Source organism: Hyperolius riggenbachi, chromosome 9, assembly GCF_040937935.1.
Source record: "Hyperolius riggenbachi isolate aHypRig1 chromosome 9, aHypRig1.pri, whole genome shotgun sequence".
In the NCBI taxonomy this organism is placed as follows: domain Eukaryota; kingdom Metazoa; phylum Chordata; class Amphibia; order Anura; family Hyperoliidae; genus Hyperolius; species Hyperolius riggenbachi.
In genome coordinates, this window is record NC_090654.1 from 115,768,330 (window position 1) to 115,784,783 (window position 16,454).

General features: G+C 40.5%; 1 protein-coding gene across 2 annotated transcripts in view; it reads right to left on the reverse strand.

Moving 5' to 3' along the window:
• Window positions 1–567: 567 nt before the first annotated feature.
• The window catches only part of RAD51 (RAD51 recombinase), a 28,230-nt gene continuing 12,343 nt past the window's right edge, over window positions 568–16,454 (reverse strand). For both annotated transcript variants that reach the window (XM_068253385.1, XM_068253384.1), the window contains exons 3-10: window positions 14,031–14,168; window positions 12,889–13,006; window positions 9,427–9,518; window positions 8,584–8,678; window positions 7,717–7,830; window positions 3,514–3,643; window positions 1,921–2,042; window positions 568–1,329 (exon numbers count right to left, since the gene is read on the reverse strand). In XM_068253385.1, the coding sequence (XP_068109486.1) occupies window positions 1,206–1,329; window positions 1,921–2,042; window positions 3,514–3,643; window positions 7,717–7,830; window positions 8,584–8,678; window positions 9,427–9,518; window positions 12,889–13,006; window positions 14,031–14,168 (933 nt within the window). In that variant the 3' untranslated portion in view covers window positions 568–1,205. The remainder of the gene's footprint in view (window positions 1,330–1,920; window positions 2,043–3,513; window positions 3,644–7,716; window positions 7,831–8,583; window positions 8,679–9,426; window positions 9,519–12,888; window positions 13,007–14,030; window positions 14,169–16,454) is intronic.

The following is a 16,454-nucleotide window of genomic DNA, read 5'->3' on the forward strand; positions in this document are numbered from 1 at the left end:
GTGTGTGTGTGTGTGTGTGTGTGTGTGTGTGTGTGTGTGTGTGTGTGTGTGTGTGTGTGTGTGTGTGTGTGTGTGTACAATGGGCTCTTCCTCGCCTCCGGTGCCCAGGAGGAGGTGGGAGGGAAGAGGTCCTGGGGGGGCTTATATTGCCGTGAAAATGGACCAAATTCCACCGGGGTAGCAGCTAAACCAGTATGGCTGCCCTCTATTGTGAAAATGTCAGGTATAAAACAGCTAAGAGGAAACGCTTCATGTGAAACCATTGTTTCCAAATGGACAGACATTGCATAGTAAACATTTTACCTGATTTACCTTTTTATTTTTTAATAAAGTGACATGCACCACATGATGCATTTTAGTTTTCAGCAACATAAAAAAAAACCACAATGCAAATTGTCTGGCTGTCCTGCTGTGCGCAAGCATGGCAAATCATCTGGAATAAACCAAGTTCACAGCACCACCTAGTGGCTACAAATAATACCATGAAAAGCAATGTCTAGATCGTTTTACAAGTTACCGCCTCTGAAAAGCATTGTTTACTTGCTGAACACATTTTCAACACAAGTCTTCCAAACAAAAGTAATCAGTTTATTTTAAACCATCTTTCCATATGTACAAGTCAGGTCTAAAACAAATATGAACATAAAAAATTCATATTTTACAATGACAAAATATAAGGTTTAGGATGTAATCTGTATATCAAAACAACACTCAGCAGACTTGCATACTGGGGGTGATGAAGGTGAAAAGGACAATGCTCCTCAAAGTTGAAAAGGCTTAATTGTTTTCTAGCGCACATAATATGAGATCACTCATTTATTTACTGTGGGCAACACAGACAGTCCTGCATTCTGCTTCAGATTTGACCTTTAGCGGACCATTGCTTTGATCATCTTTCCAGGCATAAGGAAGGACATTCCACTGAAGTCCATATTTAATGCAAACACTGTGCAAATCCAAGTTCTAGTGTTCAAAATAAAAAAACACCATGGCTGAAAACTTGCATTATAAATGGACACACATAAGGGTATAAGCCAAGATCACTTTCAGTCCAAGAGGCAAGCAAGGTAGGTTGGCTTTCAAGGTGCCGTTCTCACAGGCTTGGTGAGGAGTTCAGTATCTTTCTGGTTATAGTTTTTGCATCACCTACTTGGCACCAGTTCTGTATAGTAGATGTGGGTCAAATGGCTGCCATTAAGCACTCTTCAGTCCTTGGCATCACCCACACCATCAGCGTTAATTGCAAACATGGCTTCAGCCTCCGGCAGGCAGGGGGAGTCATAGATCTTGCAAATTCGAGTTTCTCCTCTACCCTTTCTCAAGTAGAGTCTGTGGGAAATGTGGAAAGGTTACTTTCATTAAAGGAAATCTGAAGTGAAAATAAACTTATGTGATAATGAATTGTATCTGTAGTACAGCTAAGACATAGAACATTAGTAACACGGAAACCAGTCTCATGTACTGTAGTTTCCAGTACAGGAAGAGTTAAGAAACTTCAGTTACCTATGCAAAAGAGCTTCTCTGACCCAACTTGGGTCGAAGACACGCTGTTTTCTAAAGAAACCGTGAAAGACAACTTCAGACAAGGTTTTACTGCATGAAAGTTCAAAGGGTCATTAGCTCTGCTCTGTTTCATAATTATCTATCCATCCATCCAAAGAGTTTAGTTTGTAAACTGCAAATATTTGAGAATGATGCAATGTTACACAAAAAAAAAAAAAAAAAAAAAAAGCTATATAACTGAAAATGGGAGACTTTTCTGCTACTAAATGTTCTATTAATCATCCGTACTACACAAAATTCATAAGTTTTTTTTTTCCTTGTTGCTTCAGTGTCACTTTAAGCTCAAAATAAAGAAATACAATCTCAACATGCACAAAAAATAAAAATAGTATAAAATACAGTATATGCACCCCATACCTTGTAGTAGAAGCATGTGCTATAATATTTCCTCCAATAGGTTTTTTAGGATCAGCTGCAAACATGGCGGCTCCATCCACTTGTGCTACAACCTGGTTTGTAATTACAACAGCTACACCAAACTATTAGAGAGAAGGGGGAAACATTAAGCCGTCTATCTGGTAGGACTGTACAATTTACAAGTCATTTAGCACTCACATAAATTAAATGGCACACATTTCAGTATGGCAAGACTTAGCATCTCAGTGACCATCTGTAACCCAGAAGTCTCCAATAGGTTTTGCAATAGTAACAGAAATCCTCAGTCACTCACAATTCCCATCACTTCCTGTATTTCAGGATGAGAGAGTTTGCTCATCAGTGTCCCAGTCCGCAATAAAAACCTGACAATTGTTAAACCACTTTCTCACACAGCCAAGGGGTTTTAATTGCTGTCTGTGCTACCACAGCAAAAAAAACACAGAGGTGTTTGTCCTTTAATCTAAAATATTTTTTGGATAAATATCTACTTCACTTGATTTCCCCTCAAATCTGCTTTTGTGTATTTGATTTGAGAGATTATATGTTCCATCATAATCTAAGGCAAAAGGGATCAATAATCTCTAAAGTGCAGAATACATGCATAAAACAAAAAAAGGCGACCAGAAATTTGTGCATCTGGTGAAGCAGCTTGTAGAATATCGGTAATCTGATATTCTGCTACTGTATCCTCGATAGCAGAATATTTACATAATGACCAATATTCTACTATCCTCCACTGTACCCACCCTAACCACCCCCTATCCATGCCAAACACTAACAAACACCCCCCCCCCCCCCCACTTCTGGGGGAACACTACTAGTGACAATGTTGGGTTTGGCTACATGATATCTGAACCCCATGCGCTTGATCGGTTACTCCCACTATCTGCGCTGTTAATAAACATTGTTTTTCTGCCACTATCTGCACCGTTTTGGCAGCATTTAGCGCCCAAATTGTCCACTAGGCGGAGCTATAGCTGCAACTGATATTGGCAGCACCCAAGTTTCCATACTGGTGCTGCATAACAGAGCAATAAAAATTACCTCAACTCCCACAGAGGTCTGTAACAAATGTGTTTTGCTAAATTTAAAGCTTCAGTTATGGCAGTATTCACGTTTTCAGATGACTGTACAAACTGGTTCTGACATGGTAGTATTATATACTCCACCATATGTTGGTCCCACATATAGCAGGCAATGAGAACTCTGAAAGGAAGATTGATTATTATTTATTGTATTTATAAAGTGCCAACATATTACGATGACACTTGAGCACAACACTAAATGTTAGCACCCACCTCAAAGCCATTTCCATGGCTTTAGAACATTTAAACTGCAGGCCAAAATTTTGGGATTTAAAGTAAACTAGAGATCTCTGAAAGGCAAGATTCTTTACTTACCCGGGGCTTCCTCCAGGTCCATAAACACATGCGAGTCCCGCGCCGTCCTCCCGTGGTCTGCCGTGATCAGCCCCGGTAACTGGCTCAGTCGCGTCAGTCTGGGACTACTGCGCATGCACAGGAAAAGACCCAATACTTCTGTTGCGCCTTAACTCAATTATATCCCATATACCTCATCAGCAAGTCTCAGCAGCATCCTCAAGAAGCGAGCCAAGTGCATCTGTCGTGCAGAAAGTTCACCTCTGCCTGAATAATCTGTTCTGTATAGAGCAGTGGCACTGTCCACAATGAGAAGGGCATACCTACAAAGACAAAACAATAAAAAAAAAAAAAAATAAGTGTGGAATAAAGGCACAAAGCGGTCAAAAATACATGATCAGGCAGGAGCACAATGCAGGCCCAGATATTTCAGCACCATCACTTTACCAGAAATTAGCAGCAACACAGCGCTTCTTATGAATGCCAAGTTAGAGGAACCACTAACATCTGATAGCGAATTACAGCATTTTTGAATACATATATGTAACTGGTGCTACAGTAATAAAATCAGATTTGTACATTTTAGGTGGAACATCAGAAAATACAAACCTTTTAAATACCATGGTGAAAGATTCGAATTGCTGTTGGATTTTTAATGACCTATGTTTACCTTTAGGGGAGATTCTCTCAGACTTCCAGTTCCATTAACAGTCTGATGAATTGTCCACAAAAGCTAAAGTTGCAAATACATCCACCTCTGGGACAGCTGTCCTGGGAATTCGGGGACTCATAACTTCCTGTTGCAACTCCAAGACAGGAAGTGAAAATAAATTTCCACTGGGGAAGGGGAGAGCGGAACTGCACTATAAATTTGATAGAGGATCTAAAGCCTTCCTTCACCTATCCAGAACATTGTTGTTTAAGAAACACATCACACAGGAGACTTGATCACTACACTGAGTCTGTAGCGAGATATTAGCATTAGGGGGACAAAGTTGATACTCATAAGCACTCACAACCTTGAAACAGCAACTAAACACTAGCTCCTCACTAGCAATCGCGAATTGCTGTGACAATAGCCAGTGTGAATATGAAAAAAAAATAGTGTCATCACTCATGGCATAAGGAAATACAAAAACAGCCTTTATTGCACCAAATACAAATAACACCTACAGACCAACCAATTAAAATCTGCCTGTTTGTAGAGCACTCCCACTCACCCATCCACACACTTCAGGCACACTCATACATCCACTTGAGTACCAGCACTGGTATCTTCAGAGAGGATGAGAGGTCTATATGTTAGTGTGCAGGGATGGTAAAGTGTAGCCATACTGCAGCTTGCAATGTGGAGGATCAAATCAGCTGGCTCTCAACAAGCGCAATTCTTCGCCAGCGCAGACAGACCAGGATCCGCAGCTCTCACCCACTTATAATCCAGTAGCACGTCGGGCCAGGGATATCATCAGTGTAGACCAGTGCAGCAATGAATATCCGTGTGTACGCGGCTCTACCCAGGTGGCTACTGACAACGCCGGGGAGCCGTTATGCCCAGGTTACTTCCCCACAGCAGCCAATAGGAAGGCTCGCTGGACTATGGGACAGAACACCTATGCATTGCGCCTGCCCCCTTGCAAGCTTCATCAGGGTATTTGTCAGTAGCCAGTGTCTCATGGTTCCACAGTGAAGTTACAGCAACTAGCTTTGGAAGAAACTGCTGCCGGTGCAACAATAGGTAATGCTGCCCCCAATGCTGCTTGGCACGTCATGTATTCAAGTTCTGTCTTCTCCCATGGACATAAAACTGTGCTTGCCTCATATACAGGATCTTCTCAAAAAATTAGCATATTGTGAAAAAGTTCATTATTTTCTGTAATGTACTGATAAACATTAGACTTTCATATATTTTAGATTCAAATACACACAACTGAAGTAGTTCAAGCCTTTTATTGTTTTAATATTGATGATTTTGGCATACAGCTCATGAAAACCCAAATTTTCTATCTCAAAAAATTAGCATATTTCATCCGACCAGAAACCAGAAGAAAAGTGTTTTTAAAACAAAAAAGTCAACCTTAAAATAATTAGGTTCAGTTATGCATTCAATACTTGGTCGGGAATCCTTTTGCAGAAATGACTACTTCAATGCGACGTGGCATGGAGGCAATCAGCCTGTGGCACTGCTCAGGTGTTATGGAGGCCCAGGATGCTTCGATAGTGGCCTTAAGCTCATCCAGAGTGTTAGGTCTTGCGTCTCTCAACTTTCTCTTCAGAATATCCCACAGATTCTCTATGGGGTTCAGGTCAGGAGAGTTGGCAGGCCAATTGAGCACAGTAATACCATGGTCAGTAAACCATTTACTAGTGGTTTTGGCACTGTGAGCAGGTGCCAGGTCGTGCTAAAAAACGAAATCTTCATCTCCATAAAGCTTTTCAGCAGATGGAAGCATGAAGTGCTCCAAAATCTCCTGATAGCTGGCTGCATTGACCCTGCCCTTGATAAAACACAGTGGACCAACACCAGCAGCGGACATAGCACCCCAGACCATCACTGACTGTGGGTACTTGACACTGGACTTCAGGCATTTTGGCATTTCCCTCTCCCCAGTCTTTCTCCAGACTCTGGCACCTTGATTTCCGAATGACATGCAAAAGTTGCTTTCATCTGAAAAAAGTACTTTGGACCACTGAGCAACAGTCCAGTGCTGCTTCTCTGTAGCCCAGGTCAGGCGCTTCTGCCGCTGTTTCTGGTTCAAAAGTGGGTTCATGCTTCCATTTGCTGAAAAGCTTTATGGAGATGAAGATTTCATTTATCAGCACGACCTGGCACCTGTTTACAGTGCCAAAACTACTGGTAAATGGTTTACTGACCATGGTATTACTGTGCTCAATTGGCCTGCCAACTCTCCTGACCTGAACCCCATAGAGAATCTGTGGGATATTGTGAAGAGAAAGTTGAGAGACACAAGACCCAACACTCTGGATGAGCTTAAGGCCGCTATCGAAGCATCCTGGGCCTCCATAACACCTGAGCAGTGCCACAGGCTGATTGCCTCCATGCCACGCCGCATTGAAGCAGTCATTTCTGCCAAAGGATTCCCGACCAAGTATTGAGTGCATAACTGAACATAATTATTTGAAGGTTGACTTTTTGTTTTAAAAACACTTTTCTTTTATTGGTCGGATGAAATATACTAATTTTTTGAGATAGGAAATTTGGGTTTTCATGAGCTGTATGCCAAAATCATCAATATTAAAACAATAAAATACTTGAACTACTTCAGTTGTGTGTATTTGAATCTGAAATATATGAAAGTCTAATGTTTATCAGTACATTACAAAAAATAATGAACTTTATCACAATATGCTAATTTTTTTAGAAGATCCTGTAGTGCTGCTCCACAGTGTTTTAAAGAGGAACTCCAGTGAAAATAATGTAGATTTAGATTCTGACATTACATGGTGACATTTTTACTGTGGGCAGGTTATGTAGCTGCTGTTAGCTGTTTTGGCTGTTAGAGACAGCTGTAAACAGCTAATTCCTGTCTGTGAACATTGTTACATTGTGGCAGTTTGCCAGGAGCACCGCGGTACTCAAAGCTTCTTGTGGGAGTGGTTTCAGCACAAAATCAGTCATACAGCGCCCCGATGGTCTGTTTGTGAAAAGCATGATATTTCTCATGTAAAAGGGGGTATCAGCTATTGATTGGGATAAAGTTCAATTCTAGGTTGGAGTTTCTCTTTAAAGGTCCCTGCCTGCCTCCGCCCTCCCACCAGCGACATCGTAGAATCAGCCCACCACCGCCCCTCCCAGTTAAACACTCAGTATATTTGGATACATTTTCATGAAAGTTCAGTGTATGAGGGTGGCGATGGGCAGAGTCTAGAAGTGATGAAGGGTCTGTGATGTCCCTGGCGGGGGGCTGAGGCAGACAGGAGCGTTAAAAATACTGTGGAGCAGCACAAATAGAGACAAGCGCAGCGATTTGTCGATGTGTGATGACATAGCTGCTATACGTGCACACGGAGCAGCACAACCTGTGATTGCACCTGCCAATAAACCCTACTGTAATGTTTGTGGGATGTAGGAGGATACTGGAGTGTCTGGAGGAAACCTACCCAAATATGTTTTGAACATTTTGCCAACATACAGCGTCCTGTCCAAGATTAAAAACCTGGGACTCCAGTATTAAATTTGATTCATCCACCAACTGTAAAATGTGTTATTTCAAGTTTTCTATGTAAAAAAGCAGCAGTCCCAGATTCAGGATAGAGGCAGAGGATGGTCACCCACCTAAGTGGAGTTTCTGTGACGCTGGAAGACCACGGGTCATCCATAGAATACAAATTTCCACTTTAAGCAGGTTAAATATAGAAAATGCCTTTTGATCATTACCTAGATTCTGCCATCATGGCTGATGCCTGGTATAACAGCTGGGTTTGATGGTCCGTATTAAATGCTCGAGCGTAAGCAACATTGTCAAGAACGTCAGTGCCAGACAAGCCATACCTGTAACAGGCCAAATACATGGAACGTCAAAAAAGCAAAATACATTTCTAAAAGGTCATTTCTTCTTCCTCTTAAAGCAGACCTGAACTCAGAACTTCCTCTCTGTTCTAGAGGGTATGCAACAGCATAACAACCTTTAAACAAAAATAATTTATTTGTTACAGCTGATACAAATCCCAAAATAAATCTTCACTGTTTCTACGTCTTGATAGAGGACCTATTACCATTCTGTGCTTTCAAATGAGCTTATCTGCCATGGCAGTCATATGACACAGGAGAGAGATCTAATTACAACTTGTGATTAATCACAAATTAGGGGGAATAAACAGGCTAAACTCTCTAAATGCATACAGGGTGCATTATTTTTTTTTCTGTCCTGTGCAAGAGTTCAGGTCCACTTTAACCAATGTTAAAATCGATAAAATAATCTATCAAGGGGACCATGATTTTTAACAGATTTTAATTAGATTTGAGGTTATCAAAGGTCATAATGTATTATCTATATTTCCACAAGAGAGAAAAAGATTGACTAGATGTATAGAAGCTAGCAGTGTCTATACAATCGCATTAGACCAAAGTTCTACTGAAGTCTGACATCTACTGGTGAAAGGTGGTAAAACAGGTAAAAGATCAATATTTGGAAAATATTGACTGTCTGCGTGGTTTTCCACTGATCAAATAGTGAAAGCCTACCATTCAAAAGAATGGTGAAGATCATGCAACACTCAGTACAGAAAACACAAGAAACTGTACCTTTCGGCAACAGCAAGCAGCCTCTCTGGTCGGAAGGTTCCCTCTGAGTCTATGTACATAGCTTTCCCTTCTCCACCACCCCTATCAATGGGGAGCTGCAAGAGAAGACAGGAAGTGGAATTAGCAAGTAACTGATGAAACCAGCTCAAAGTCTATATTGTTGAGGAAAAAAAGTAGAATGCCAGGTGTCCTATACAAGATTGATAAAATGTAAATACTGTTTTCTTTCATTTATTGTATGCTTTGAAATCTTGCAGAAAACAGCATTTCTGCTACTGAAAAACACCATGGCATCGGAGCGACTTTAAGGCCTTGTTCACATTGGACTAAGACGCAGTGACTTTTCCCCCACTTTTTGGGGAAAAAAAAGTGAGTCTTCTAGTCCAAACAAAATACAGTATTTAAGTGCTTTTAAACAATACCAGTTGCCTGGCAGTCCTGCTGATCTGTGTGGCTGCAGAGGTGTCCGAGTAACACCAGAAACAAGCTTGCAGCTATTCCAGTCAGATCTATGTCAGAAATGCCATATCTGCATATGCTTGTTCAGGGTCTATGTCTAAAAGTATTAGAGGTAGAGGATCAGCAGGGTATGCAGGCAACTGGTATTACTTAAAAGGAAATATATATGGCAGCTTACATATCCCTCTCACTTCAGTTGTCCTTTAAATAGCAGTTGCCTATAGCAAAGCAGTCGCTCAAGATTCAAAATCTAGACAGACCAACCTAACCACAGCCTGGATAGACTACAGAAAAGCATAGAACAAAATGCCACACATATGAATCTGTAAATGCCTGGTATTATACAAAAGTGACAGATGGGTTTTTATCTACTTCAGCTCTCACCTGACAGGTTACTGCCAACGTGTGGCACAACTGAGTCTTTCCTGTGCGGAACTCTCCAAACATCTCTGTAATAGAGCCTGTTTCAATACCCCCTAGGGAAAAAAATATAGTATAGATTATGAAAATTACCATATTTATCTAAGACGGGTAGATATGAATTTGGGACCAGTGCCAAATAGCTGTGCAATTTAGAATTGGTAAGTTGTCGGCCTTGAACCCACTACAAAACGCTAATTGCAATAGCTATAGTTTTGTATGAGCAGTTTGCAAGCGATTTCATGAGCGATTTTGAAAAGTGTATTCAATTTGCCAGCGGTTATGTAGCGATTTAGTTCTGATTGGTTCCTTCAATTTTAAATCGCTCTGTGCAGGTTTTGATGAGCAATTACGCTAGCATTTATATACTTTACATTGCAGAAACGCTAACACTAAAAATGCTGCATGTCCTGCATTTTGCGATTTGGCAATCGCTCCAATGGAATTTGGCCCATCTATTAACATTAGCTGAGCGTTTAGGGAAAACGCTAGCGGTTTGAATCGCTCCCTAAACGCTCATAAAATTTCTCTAGTGGGTTCCAGCCCTTAGGATTGCTATGATGTTTTGTTGTCAGTTTCGTCTGTCATTTGCTTAACCATAATTACCTCATTAAAATTTCCCTACACAATGCCTCAAGGTGCGTACACAAGCAGGAGCACTGTCACATGCAAGTATCAGGAATCAATTCCGCGGGAGACAGTTTGAGGTCCAACGCAGTGCTGACGTGTTGCTAGCCTCCAGGCTAGTGTTGCTATGGATGGGGGGGGGGGGGGGGCGGGGACATTGTGGTGGAAAACCATGTAGCAAGTGTACAAACTTTAGAGTGAGTCTGAAGTGTATTTTTTTCTCTTTTTATTAATCAATCATCTTCAACATGGATTTGCTGCATCCCCGCAGCGGAACAAGGTATTTATCCCTCTTAAATACAGGGACAAAATTCTGCGATTGCAGAATTTTCATTCCTGGTAGAGGCAGAGCTGTGCGCAGTAGCTCTGCCTCTTATCCAGTCAATCTCTGCCTCTACCCTCCCCTCTCAGTCTTTTATTGAGAGGGGTGGGGAGAGGCGGAGATCAACTGGATAAGAGGCAGAGTTACTGTGCACAGCTCTGCCTCTACCGGGCAGCAAAATCGGTGACTTCAAAAGTCATGGAATTTTGCCCTGGTATTTCAGGGGGGGATGAATACCTTGTTCTGCCGCAGGGATGCAGAGAATCAGCTTGTATCGTAAAGGATACCCGAAGTGACATGTGTATGTACAGTGCCTTGCACACAAATCACTACACTGTGTTCCTTTTTTTTTCTCTGCCTGAAAGAGTTAAATATCAGGTATGTAAGTGGCTGACTCAGTCCTGACTCAGACAGGAAGTGATTACAGTGTGACCCTCACTGATAAGAAATTCCAACTATAAAACACTTTCTTAGCAGAAAATGGCTTCTGAGAGCAAGAAAGAGGTAAAAATGGGAATTTCTTATCCGTAAGTGTCACACTGTAGTCACTTCCTGTCTGAGTGAGGACTGAGTCAGCCACTTACATACCTGATATTTAACTCTTTCAGGCAGAGAAAGAAAAAAAAAAGGAACACAGCATAGTTATTTGTGTGCTAGGCACTGTACATACACATGTCTATCTCATCACGACACTTCGGGTATCCTTTAACGCTAAAGATGCCAAAAAAAAAAGAAAGGCGTCAGACTCTCTTAACCATTTCACCACCACCGCATCATGTATTTACGCCCCCCTGCACACTGCTTCACAACCAGGGGCGTAAATACACGAACCCACGTTGTTTACCTCGCCGCTCAGAATCGCCGCACTGCCACCGCTCATTTCCGCCGCAGTTCCACCGCTAAGTTGATCAGAGACTGAGAACAGCTTGTTCCCGTCCCGATCGCTGTCCCCGCGATGAATGAAAAGCCGGCATCACGCTGACCCTGGCATTTCATTCACAAACAGATACACTAACTACTTCCGAGTACTGTTTACGTACTCTGCAGTGCCATCTTGTGGCCAAAAAGTAAAATGCACTCAAACATACACACAAACATACACTTTATATATAGTTATACATACATTTTATTACATTTTAACTCATTACATTCCTACCGTATAGTTACCCAAATAAAACTTGTAAAAAAAAAAAAAATTAAAAAGAATTTAAAAAAAGTTAACTTATAGACTTTTTAATATGTTAATGTCAGGAAGGAATATTACTGTTCATTTTGCAAATAAAGTATTTTAATTAGTTTTAATTAATTTAATTAAATTTAATCACTAAATTGAAAAAATGCACCTTTATTTCCAGATAAAATATTGGCACCATACAGTGACCTAGGGAATTATTTTAAATGTTGCAATAACTGGGACAAATGGGCAAATAAAATGTGTGGGTTTTAATTACGGAAGCACATTTATTTTAAAACTATAATGGGCGAAAACTGAAATGAATTTTCTTCATTTTTTTCTTATTATTCCCTTTAAAATGTATGTAACTTAAAACAATTCTTAGCAAAAACTACCACCCAAAGAAAGCCTTATTGGTGGCGAAAAAAACAATATATAGATCATTTCGATGTGATATGATCATTTCTATATTCTATGTTAATAACGATAATGTTATTAGCGAATTTATGGAAGGAGCGTGATACGAAAATTGCTCTGGTTTTTAAGGGGGGAAAAAAAAACTGTGGTTAGGAAGTGGTTAAAGCACACCAGAAGTGAGCTGCCATATTTATCTCCTTTTACACACCAATTCTATGGCAGTCCTGCTAATGTTCCTGGCCTCAGTAATGTCTGAATCACTCACCTGAAAAAAGCATGCAGTCAGAGCTGCATGCTTGATCAGGGTCTATGGCTAAAAGTATTAGAGAGCAGCAAGAATGCCAGGCAAATAGTGTTGTTTAAAAGGGAGTAAATAGGTCACCCTCCATATTATTCTCAGTTCTGGGGTGCTTTAAACCTATCCACCTCCATGACAAAAGCTTCCTTCCTAGGGAATATCAATGAGATGCAAATTATTACAAGTTGATTAAATTTTTATACCAATATTAGGCAAATGCTTCTTCAAACTGTAATTTTTTTTATAAAATTTGTATGAACTCAGAATTATTTGCATCTCATCGACCCCATCCACAAATGAAGCCAATCATCCCCTTACTCTACCCTTTAACCTTCCTTGTAGATGGGTAACCCTAACAGTCTTTTATGATAGTTATGGTGTCTGATCTAATTCTCCAAACAAAGCTGGCTGACTGCATATCAAGTTATTTTGGCATAATCTTCAAAATGGCCAAACCACTGCATAGTCAAAACAGGAGATTTGGCAGAGTGGTGGCATCCTAAGCCAACACACAAGCTATATTGAGGCACGCGGAAAAAAAACACATATTAGAAACACTATAGAAATACCATTGTAAAATATACACACCCTGTAGTAACTTGTCCAGCTCTTTGGAGCCTGTAGTAATCTGTATTATTTCAGAACGCCTTTGGTGGAATTCCGTTGCTGTAGTAAATCCCATGGGGACAAGTTTAGCAGCCTCTGCCTAGAAAACATACACAGGCACCTGGTTTATATTCTTATTCAATGAAATGCTTGATGCAGCATGAACAAATGATGTGTGGCCTATGACCTTTTACATGAAGGTATGTTGACAATGTCTAAGATTACACGCCCATCTGAGACTGCTCTCCTAAACCCTCACAAAAGGTAAACAGGGTAAATAAGCCCACTTTAAAGTACCCCTGAATTGGGAAAAACATTAAATGGATCCCATGGTGGGTTACATAACCTCATTTTTAGCATTCCTACACTGCTCACTGTCTCTTTTTCCCGATCCTCTTCACTCTCCAGCTTCCTGGATGTTTCTGAGTTGAGCCGGACAATTCTGAACTGCACATGCACAGTGAATCAATGCGCTTAAAGAGAAACCATAGCCAAGAATTGAACTTCATCCCAATCAGTAGCTGATACCCAGTTTCCCATGAGAAATCTTTTACTTTTCTCAAACGGATCATCAGGGGTTTGTATGGATGAGATTGTTGAAACCCCTCCCACTGTGTGAGGTCAGCGCCTCACAGCACTGAGGTGCTGACATCACACCGTGGGAGCATTGTTGCATTGTGAGAAATAACAGCTGTTTCCAACTGCCAAAAAAGCAAGCAGCAGTTACTTCCACTGACATCACCTGCCAGCAGTAAAAATCTTGCAATATGATATATTTCAGATTGTAAATCAGGGAGAGGAAAGATCTTACAATAGGCAAACACTGCCTATATCATTTATACATGATTATTGTAAAAATTAAGCACTTTTTTTATTACGTCATTTTCACTGGCGTTCCCCTTTTAAGGACTTTCCTTTGCTGTGCACGCACGGTTTGAAATTTGTCTGTGCAGGGGTGGAGTAGTACTGAAAAGACATTCAATAGAGTGATCCAGTTGAATACGAAGAGGATGGGAATGTGAGGGACCCCAATGACAACAAGCAGCTTCAGGATGAGGTAATGTGACATCACTTCAGGAATTGTATTCATAATCATACATTTACCGGTGTCTTTTAGGACTTACTAGGATTTTATCAGCTTTGGCCTCACTAATACCCTTAATATTAAGGAGTTCCTTCTTTGGGGCATAAGCAACAGCTTCTACGGTGTGGAATCCTGCGTCCTCCAGCTTCTTCACATCATTCGCATTTATTCCACATTGCTAATGAAGCAAAACAAAAATTGCAAACAGTCACTACCATAACATTTTAGCACAATATGGCATATGCGAGATACTGAAATTTTTACAGAAGAAATTCTGTTGTGTTGCAAGTTTCAGAATTTACAAAGCGAGTCATTGACAAAAGAAAACTGGTGCCCTGGTTTAAAGAGTCCACTGCATAACCTTTGTTATTTAAAGTGAAGTGAAAATTAAACTTATGAGAGATAATGAATTGTGTGTGCAGTACAGCTAAGAACTAGAACATTAGTAGCACAGATATGAGTCTAATATTGCTTGTAGTACAGGAAGTGTTAGGAATCTTCAGTTATCTATGCAAACAAGCTTCTCTGAGCTCTCTGGCCAAATGTGGTTGCTACAGTGCTATTTTCTGAAGCACTTCAAACTTCAAAGAAACAATGAAAGACAACTTCAGATAAGATTTTACTGCAGAGAAGTTGAAAAGGTCATTAGAGGTGCTCCGTTTCATAGTTTAATGCAGAGTGCAGCTTGTAAATAGCAAATATTAAAGTGGTACTGTCACCGTAAAAATCAAATTTCAACAGCAACTGGTCTGAGTGTATTAAGTGATAAAGATGCTAATCCTGCATTCAAAATGTTTTCTGCTGTTATGGTTTGGAGTTATCGCATACTTTAGGAGCACTGGGCCTAGTGCCAAAAAATGGAATGCTGGGAGTTCTTTTGAATCTATAATATATTCCTCCTCTTCCATTTATTTCCCCGCCTAGCTGATCACTTCTGTTTACAAGCAAGGCTGAGGTGACTCAGTGATTGGATGTGTAAATTAAAAAAAAAAAAAAAAAAAAAAAAAAAAAAGACTCTGGGAGGAGGGCAGCTAATGAATACACAATGGGCAAGAGAAGGGATGGGGGGGGAAACAAGAGTCAGGGAGGATATGATGTCAGCATTAGCTTGGCAAAATGGCCACTGCCTAGAATAGGATTTTCTGCTTTTCCTTTGTAAAAATTCACAGAAATCAGTATGTGGATAGCACAATACATCTGTTATGTAAGTAGAAGTAGTATTTATCTACTTATATATGTGTCTTTTATTTCTAGGTTAGCATGGGTGTCGCTTGTTCTTTAAAGAATGATGCAATGTGATTTAAAGAAAAAAGAAGAAGCTATAACAAAATAAAAATATGACATTTTTCTTTGCTAATGTTATATTCATTATCCGTAAAATACATACAATTCATTATATCAAGTGTTTTTTTTGCTTTAGTGTCACTTTAAAATACTACAGTAATAAAATATTTGCCAAGTGAAAGGCTGTATTTATTTTTATGTGGGGGAGCCAAGACCAGTAAACTAAAGACCTCAACTCCTCAGTACATACATTTTTCATCACCTGACATTACACAGTATGTATGCACTGTTGTAGAAGCAACTAGTGCAATATATAAGTTTGAGCATCATCAAGGTGGTAGTGAGCCTGGATGGTTGAAAATGTGCAAATAATTCTGAGATAAGGCTACTTCTATGCAGCTTGAAAGCAGACTTATCAGATGCAGCCGCTGCAGCATTTGATGCAGTTTTAAGCGGCATAAATTTGCATAAACTTGGAACAGTTTGCATTTCACTCGCATTGCCTTATGGTGTATCAGTCTTCTATTGAGATTTCAGAAGTAAATACTGTAGTTAAAACCTGTGATGCTTGGCATAATAAGCAAAGCTTTGTCCACATAACTGTTCTGCCTTCCTGAGAACCTAGTGTGTGTACAGCTGCACCTGAACCCTTCCAGGGATTGATGGTCAATCTGCTGGATAGACTTGGCTGGATGCATTGTCCTCTCCCTTTCCCCGCCCGGTCGTGAGGCACTGCTTTGACCACACTCCATAGCAACAGAAATCAGCCCCGAACTGTCACCTGAGGGAGTCAAGTCCTGATCCCCACTTGGGTGATATTTATCATGTTTGTACCCAGCTTAAGGGTTGGCAAGGAGTGGAGCGTGTATGACATCACGCGGCAGATGAGAAGTGTCTTCAAACAAGTTGTCAAGTTGCCAATCGGGTGAGTAGATCCGCCATGCGGAGCGCTTGAGGGGCTGTCGTACTCATGCTTGATTGTTGTCTGAGGTGGTTATTATCGGCTGCTTCAGCCGGCTTTAGTCAAGCGTGTGTACAAGCCTGAACATAGACTTAAAGAGTTTATATTTGACCCAACAAAACCACTACTGGGACACAACCTTTGACTTTCAGAGTAAAATGCTCCTGATAAGGCAATATGTTAATATTTAAATTATGGATGTCACCTTCATTATAAACT